The 8,023-nt window shown below is 44.7% G+C and overlaps 1 protein-coding gene across 1 annotated transcript; it reads left to right on the top strand.

Annotated features, from left to right (window-relative positions):
* The first annotated feature begins 286 nt into the window (after positions 1-286).
* On the top strand, positions 287-7,551 carry LOC311106607 (sestrin-1-like). Its single transcript, XM_084148988.1, has 9 exons — positions 287-571; positions 1,578-1,643; positions 1,803-2,003; positions 3,257-3,439; positions 4,028-4,264; positions 4,437-4,697; positions 4,937-5,127; positions 5,339-5,483; positions 5,648-7,551. Exons 1-9 carry the CDS (start codon positions 470-472, stop codon positions 5,732-5,734), a joined length of 1,473 nt encoding a protein of 490 aa, XP_084005114.1. The 5' UTR covers positions 287-469; the 3' UTR covers positions 5,735-7,551.
* Positions 7,552-8,023: the final 472 nt, after the last annotated feature.

Genomic DNA, 8,023 nt, shown 5'->3' with positions numbered 1-8,023 from the left:
GTAATAAAGCCATAATAAGCAGGCAGTTGGTCGAAGTGACCTTTTCATGCCACATTGTGCGCTGGAGAGTGATGGCCAGTCGATATCCATTGCCAATCAGCAGGGAACAAAATGAGAGACAGATTGATTATGTTTTCTTGGGGACTCGCTCTGTGCTCAAGTTAAGACGCTCTCCTCTCTGCACAGTTCCCTCCTCCTTACTCTGTCCCCTTATATCTGATTGGATGAATGGAGGTTGTTTTCGCCATTGAATTGGCTTATGCGCATGTCAGTGAACCAGGGCTCCGCTTATTTACGGAGTGTATCTGCAGAGAGAGAACGGTATTCTGCTGTAGGACAGCAACGGCTGACGACTGAGCACTTTATTAACCAGTCCCTCAAGGAACAAAGCGAGAAAGGAAACAGCCATTTAAAAAAATACCTTTATATTTGTATACCTGAAAACACAAGATCGCGCTGAGAACACATTATGAAGCACGCAACTGCAGCAACAGAAACCATTGAAAATAATTCATTTACAGTGACAGACTTATTTAAAATATGCACTCACTGTGAACGGCTAAGCAAAAAGGTAAGAGAAAAATAAAGTAAAGGGGAAATTATTTTGACAACGAATGCATGTTTTTGACAGCTCGTGCTTTCGTTTTGGAAATTAGATTTGAATTTGTGACAAGACAAGTTCATGTCCTTTTAGTCACATATTTCTGTGGCTGCGAGCGAAGGAACTGCAGTGCAGTCTTTTCTTTTGTGTCCAACCTTGTTTACGCGTTTTAGGAGTTTACTTTCTTTCCAGGTCTTTGTCATCCTACCACCAACTCTATAGACTGTTCGGTATATGCTTCTAAATTTTTTGGGTTGGTGTCTTTGAATGCAAGACAGTATTGTCGCTTTCAAGTAAGCTTTGGCCCTCAGTTCTAGGTCATTCATTCTGCCAGCTCATTGTGCTGCGCTGCACAGAGGGACAGGAACAGAGCTGACAGTCTCGAGCCCTAGCCTATAGGACATGTCGCAATCAGCGACTTTTCAAGTTGACAGTTGGCTGTTTCTATGTTGAGATGTGAATCATATCTTGAATTCGTTTATTTAACTACCTTTAGTATGCGAGCCTTTCTGATCAATAACATTGTGTCAAATGATGTATCAAGGGTATTACTTGTATCAAGTGTGTATCAAACTGCAAATGGTTACATAGCTACTGTAAGCATAATACATTGTATCTATCAAGCGTTCTTTTTGTGTATTTTGACAGTTTTGTGGCATTTCTAGAGACTGCCATTTTGGCTTGCTGCAGCAAAATTCTGAACAAAGCGAGTTGGATTTATTTCTGCACAGGCTGCGCTTGCAACGCGCCAACCCGACTATATAATGAATATGTGGGCTAGTGGAGGGGGTGAGAGAGATGTGATTTCCCACAGGATGTACAATATTACACGGTCAGGGCTCGCAGCCAAAATGGTACGAAAAATCGCAATTAGGGTTTTCCCCCTGCCCCTTTAGCTTTTGACGAAAATGAGCACTGTTGCATTTGGCTCTTGCAGAACTATAATATGTGTTTTCTGTACTCTTTTGTCTTGCAGGACTTAGGCGTTCGGATCCCAAGATCCCTGGGAAATGGACCAAGTAGATTTATCCCTGAAAAAGAGGTAAGGAGAACAACAACTTTTTTTTATTTGGGCCTCAAAACATTTACTTGTTAGTTTATCTATGCAAATTATGCATCACTTTGACTTATTATTACATATATTTAGTTATCTTATACCAATAAGTGAATTACATTAAATTCACTGTCTCTATCACGTCAGATCCTTCAAGTCAGTAAAGTAGACCCCAGGACACAATCGATATTCGAGGACGCATTTGCAGCACTGGGTCGCCTTGACAACATCTCTTTGGTGATGGGCTTCCACCCACAGTACCTGGAGAGCTTCCTGAGGACACAGCACTACCTGCTGCAGATGGACGGGCCCTTATCCCTGCACTACCGCCACTACATAGGCATCATGGTGAGGCCCCTAACCCCCTACTCCAACCTCTACACTATCACAGTATAGCCACTACATAGGCATCATGGTGAGGCCCCTAACCCCCTACTCCAACCTCTACACTATCACAGTATAGCCACTACATAGGCATCATGGTGAGGCCCCTAACCCCCTACTCCAACCTCTACACTATCACAGTATAGCCACTACATAGGCATCATGGTGAGACCCCTAACCCCCTACTCCAACCTCTACACTATCACAGTATAGCCACTACATAGGCATCATGAGGCCCCTAACCCCCTACTCCAACCTCTACACTATCACAGTATAGCCACTACATAGGCATCATGGTGAGGCCCCTAACCCCCTACTCCAACCTCTACACTATCACAGTATAGCCACTACAGAGGCATCATGGTGAGGCCCCTAACCCCCTACTCCAACCTCTACACTATCACAGTATAGCCACTACAGAGGCATCATGGTGAGGCCCCTAACCCCCTACTCCAACCTCTACACTATCACAGTATAGCCACTACAGAGGCATCATGGTGAGACCCCTAACCCCCTACTCCAACCACTACACTATCACAGTATAGCCACTACAGAGGCATCATGGTGAGACCCCTAACCCCCTACTCCAACCTCTACACTATCACAGTATAGCCACTACAGAGGCATCATGGTGAGACCCCTAACCCCCTACTCCAACCTCTACACTATCACAGTATAGCCACTACAGAGGCATCATGGTGAGACCCCTAACCCCCTACTCCAACCTCTACACTATCACAGTATAGCCACTACATAGGCATCATGGTGAGGCCCCTAACCCCCTACACTAACCTCTACACTATCACAGTATAGCCACTACAGAGGCATCATGGTGAGACCCCTAACCCCCTACTCCAACCTCTACACTATCACAGTATAGCCACTACAGAGGCATCATGGTGAGACCCCTAACCCCCTACTCCAACCTCTACACTATCACAGTATAGCCACTACATAGGCATCATGGTGAGGCCCCTAACCCCCTACACTAACCTCTACACTATCACAGTATAGCCACTACAGAGGCATCATGGTGAGACCCCTAACCCCCTACACTAACCTCTACACTATCACAGTATAGCCACTACAGAGGCATGGTCAAGCCCTCTATATCTCTCTACCTACAGAGAGTACGTTTTGAATTATTGGACACTCACCTATAGACTGTACATTTAGACTTCTTGGACAGTCTGGTAATTGTCTCCCTTCCCTCCCAGGCTGCGGCCAGACACCAGTGCTCCTACCTGGTCAACCTGCACGTCAACGACTTCCTCCAGGTGGGAGGGGACTCCAAGTGGCTGAATGGCCTGGACGGAGCCCCACAGAAGCTGCAGGCCCTCGGGGAGCTCAACAAGATCCTGGCCCACCGGCCCTGGCTCCTCACCAAGGCACACATCGAGGTACGGGGGGGGACCTGTGACACACACACCCCCAGGACTGGACATAGGGACAGGTCAGGGTTATGTAACAGAGACTGAGATCATGGGATGAGGCATGGCTAGAGTTACACAGCTGCTAACTTGGCAGGGTTAGTTATATAACTTAATCAAATCAAATCAAATGTTATTGGCCACATGCGCCGAATACAACAGGTGCAGACATTACAGTGAAATGCTTACTTACAGCCCTTAACCAACAGTGCATTTATTTTTAATAAAAAAGTAGAATAAAACAACAAAAAAGTGTTGAGGAAAAAAAGAGCAGAAGTAAAATAAAATAACAGTAGGGAGGCTATATATACAGGGGGGTACCGGTGCAGAGTCAATGTGCGGGGGCACCGGCTAGTTGAGGTAGTTGAAGTAATATGTACATGCGGGAGGGAGGATTGGATGTGTAGAGAAGAAAGAAGAAGGGAGGGGATGGGTAGAGAGAAGAAAACAATTGGAAATGGATGGATAGAAAGTGAGGGACAGGAAAAGAAAAGATTCCACCCAAAGGAAACTACTGATTGACTGACGTATCAACTCTCTCTTCTCCTCCCTCTCCAGCACTTGCTGAAGGCTGAAGAACATAGCTGGTCCCTGGCTGAGCTGATCCATGCTGTGGTGCTCCTAACGAACTACCACTCTCTGGCCTCCTTTACCTTTGGCTGTGGCATCACCCCAGAGATCCACAGTAACGGGGGGCACACCTTCAGACCCCCCTCCCTCAGCCAGTACTGCGTCTGCGACATCGCCAACGGCAATGGGCACGGCCACCTGGAGGAGAGGAGAGGCAACCACCAGGTGAGCGGGAGGAGGAGAGTCAGGAGTGTGTGAGAGAGTGAGAGAAGCTGTGGGTTTGTTAGTCACTCGGCTTTGACACCGGTGTGGTTGTGAGCGCAGTGGTTCTTGTGGTTGTGGTCGCCCTGTGTATGACCAGTGCCCTGACCCAGAACGTGTGTGTGTTCCTGTCTAGGTGTCGGAGGTGTCTGGTGAGGTGGAGGTGCTGATGGAGAGGATGAAGCAGCTTCAGGAGTGTCGTGATGAAGAGGAAGCCAGTCAGGAGGAGATGGCCACACGCTTCGAGAGGGAGAAGACAGAGAGCATGCTGGTGGCCACGGCAGAGGACGAGGAGTGTGTGCCGTCCAGAGACGTGTCCAGGCACTTTGAAGACCCCAGCTACGGCTACAAGGACTTCTCCAGGAGAGGAGAACATGTACCCACCTTCAGAGTGCAGGTATATAATACACACACACACACACACACACACTCACACACACACACACCCCTTCACTTATGGAAAAACAGGGAGAGACAGAAAGAGAGCAAAAGAGAGAGAAAGTGAAGAGTTTTCTCAATAGCTTCAAAATTACATTTTCTAAATGTTACGATGTTGCACTATGGAGTATCTATCTGATTGATCAATTGATATCGAGACATTCTGATTAACCCCTTGCTTTCCTCTCCTCTCTTCAGGACTACAGTTGGGAGGACCACGGCTACTCCCTGGTGAACCGTCTGTACCCTGACGTTGGTCAGCTGTTGGATGAGAAGTTCCAGATGGCCTACAACCTGACCTACAACACCATGGCCATGCACAAAGACGTGGACACCTCCATGCTCCGCAGGGCTATCTGGAACTACATCCACTGCATGTTTGGCATCAGGTACACCACTCACTGGGTCTATATAAGCACAAATATACTAATGCAAATGTATATATTTCATGATGTAATATGCTAGATTCAATCAAAAGAAGAATGTTATCACGTGTTTAATACGTTGACAAAGTGCAGTAATTTCATACAGTAATGTAGTTACTAAAGAAATAACTGTATTCATCAGTAGCTCTGACCGTTCTCCCTCTGTGTCTCTCAGGTATGACGACTATGACTACGGGGAGATCAACCAGCTGTTGGACCGCAGCTTTAAGGTCTATATTAAGACCATGGTGTGCAGCCCGGAGAAGACCACCAAACGAATGTACGAGAGCTTCTGGAGACAGTTCCAGCACTCCGAGAAGGTGAGGGGACAACTTTTCTATTTTATATCACTTATTAGTCCATGGGTTTATGTTTCTATTGGTAGCATTTAACGTTTCTATATAGTTTCCTCTCATAGTTCTTGATCTGTGTGAATGGAGTAATGTTGTGTAGCAGTGTTGTAACATATCCTTCTCTCTTTCAGGTCCATGTCAATCTGCTTCTTATGGAAGCGCGCATGCAGGCAGAACTGCTCTACGCTCTGAGAGCGATCACCCGTTACATGACATGAAGTGCTTTTGGTGTTTTGTTGTTTTTTACTGTCATTGTCTTTGCTGTCGTGGGACACATCAGAAGAAAAAAACCAACGGGGGAAAACAGAAAAGAGAGGGAAGGACTGAAAGGAGCCCCGTCCGTCGCCACGAAGCTCGTCCTCGTGATGTGGAAAGAAAAACGAACAGAACAAATGAAAGAGAGAACAAAAAAAGCAAATGAAAGAAGAAGACAAAAAAAGAACTGCAAAAAGAAAAGTCATCTCAACCCACCTGTGGAAAGATAAACTGTCCTCTTTACCCGCGGTGCCAAAACTCACCATGAGGGGCAGCCTGGAGCAGACACTCTGCTGGGCCAGAGGAAAGAAACAGAAGACACAGGCCACCCTTCCAGTATTCCAATACACCTCAGTGGTTGATGTCAATAGAATCTCCGTATAGTGTGAAAACCCACAGTAAATCTCCAGAAAGCAAAGCAGTGCACCAGTCTGCACTCGATAATATAGTCACTGTTTTTTGTTTAATATATTTTTATTTAGGGGTTTTTTTGTATTAAGAGAAGTTGTTATCATCATGTGGTTGTTGTTATTGCGGTAACTGGAGATGATGGAAGCATTATTCGGGCTGTGTGTTAAAAGTGTGCCTGGTTATGTCATACAGCACATCATAGGGTGTAGAGGTGCTGCCTGATACTGCTGCTCATGTAAGCAGGGGGTCATATTGACCCTCCAACCTCCCCCACCCCCTAAGAACCCACAGCATTACCCCCCCTCCCCTTCCCCAATACCCCCCACCCTGAAACTGTTTGTGTAAGCTAACCCAAGAAGTGTGTGAAAACGGAGAGGTGTTGGAAAAACTAAAAATGAACGCTGTCTGAGCCCTATTTAGTTAGACTGTACGTATGATGAACCCATTCTGTATGAGAGACGGCTGTCTGTGACAAATATCATGTGTGGATATGTGTGTGTGACTCTGTGTGTTTTACAGAAAATATCAAGAAAAAAAGTATGTTGAAATTTCAAGCTAAAAAAAAAAAGAAGTAAGAAAGCGAGACAATTTGAAGGATGAAACTTCTTGCCTCTGCTGTATCTCCTTCCGTGTGGTGAATGTTACATGTATTAGTTTTGTTTCTGGTAAGAAGCTTTGTCCTGTAAGGAAAAAAACATGAAAGCTAAAACAAAAAGAAAGAAAAAAATATAAAAACTGGTCTTCCACGGGATTGGGGATTGGCTTCCGGTTGTCATAACAATGACCTCACCTGTCTGTCTTCCGCTCGCCCTTTGACCCTGGCCTGGGCATCCTAACACTTTCAAAGCTTTGGATTGTGAATTGTACCAGTAAATAAATACCTCTTATTTTTTCTCTACTATCACATTAAGAAGTGCTCTTTGGCGAGCAGAATTACTCTTTATATCTCTGGGTCGCTTGGCTTCCATTCGTAGGGAGCCCGGTTGGTCCTCACTGGACCGACTGGCCGATACGGTCCGACCGCAGTCGGTCATAGCTGTGCTTGTTCCCTCTGTGGGAGCCTAACCAGTGCAAAAGCACCTTTTTTTTAACGAGGGGTGGACCCTCCACCCTTTTATTTTTGTTGACTAAAAAACAGTAAAATACTGCATTCTACTGAGGGTGGATTGAGACAGTTGGACAGTTGAATGATTGTTTGACATTAAGAGGAGGAGGAAGATGATGATTATGGAATGGTACATTATTTGGGGGTGGTTGTGAGAGGAAGAGTAGAGGTTTTATCAAACTTCTGATTGATGTCAGTTACTGAAACCTTTTATATAAAAAAAATGATGAAATATCAAAGAAAAAAATAAAATATGTTCTTGAATCATTGTATTATTATTTTTGTTTTCTCCCTAGAACTGTTGCTGCTGCATCAAAAGTATATCATTATTACATATAAATGATCTACACATTGAATCATTCATTAAATAAGCCCACCAAATTGTAGTCACAGTACACATACATGTATTATCTGCAACCTTAACAATAAACATCTGATCTCCATCAATTGCACTTTACAATATGAGATCAGTAATGATATAGGAAACATTTGGCTATTACAGTTACATTTTGCACAGTTAATGCAATAATGACTCCCACACATAAGGAAATGTTTCATACAACAGCATAAAACTGTTGGGTGTGTGAGTCTAAATCCTTTAGGTTTCCTGTGTTGTGTGGACCCACTGGTTCAATGTCTAGTTTTTATTTACATTTGTATTAGTTGTCAACTAACGTGAAGTCAACGTGAAAAAAGGTCACCATGTCATTGGATTTAGGTTAAAAGTTATGTGAAA

This window comes from Coregonus lavaretus, assembly GCF_964263955.1.
Source record: "Coregonus lavaretus genome assembly, chromosome: 31".
In the NCBI taxonomy this organism is placed as follows: domain Eukaryota; kingdom Metazoa; phylum Chordata; class Actinopteri; order Salmoniformes; family Salmonidae; genus Coregonus; species Coregonus lavaretus.
The sequence above is the reverse complement of the archived record's forward strand: the minus strand, read 5'-3'. Positions and strand labels throughout refer to the sequence as shown.

Excerpts from the sequence above, each read along its gene's own strand:
- LOC311106607 (XM_084148988.1), top strand. The coding sequence starts at position 470 with ATGAAGCACGCAACTGCAGCAACAGAAACCATTGAAAATAATTCATTT. Across the intron at positions 1,644-1,802 it reads GATTTATCCCTGAAAAAGAG|ATCCTTCAAGTCAGTAAAGT; the intron begins GTAAGGAGAACA and ends CTATCACGTCAG. Across the intron at positions 5,484-5,647 it reads AGTTCCAGCACTCCGAGAAG|GTCCATGTCAATCTGCTTCT; the intron begins GTGAGGGGACAA and ends TCTCTCTTTCAG.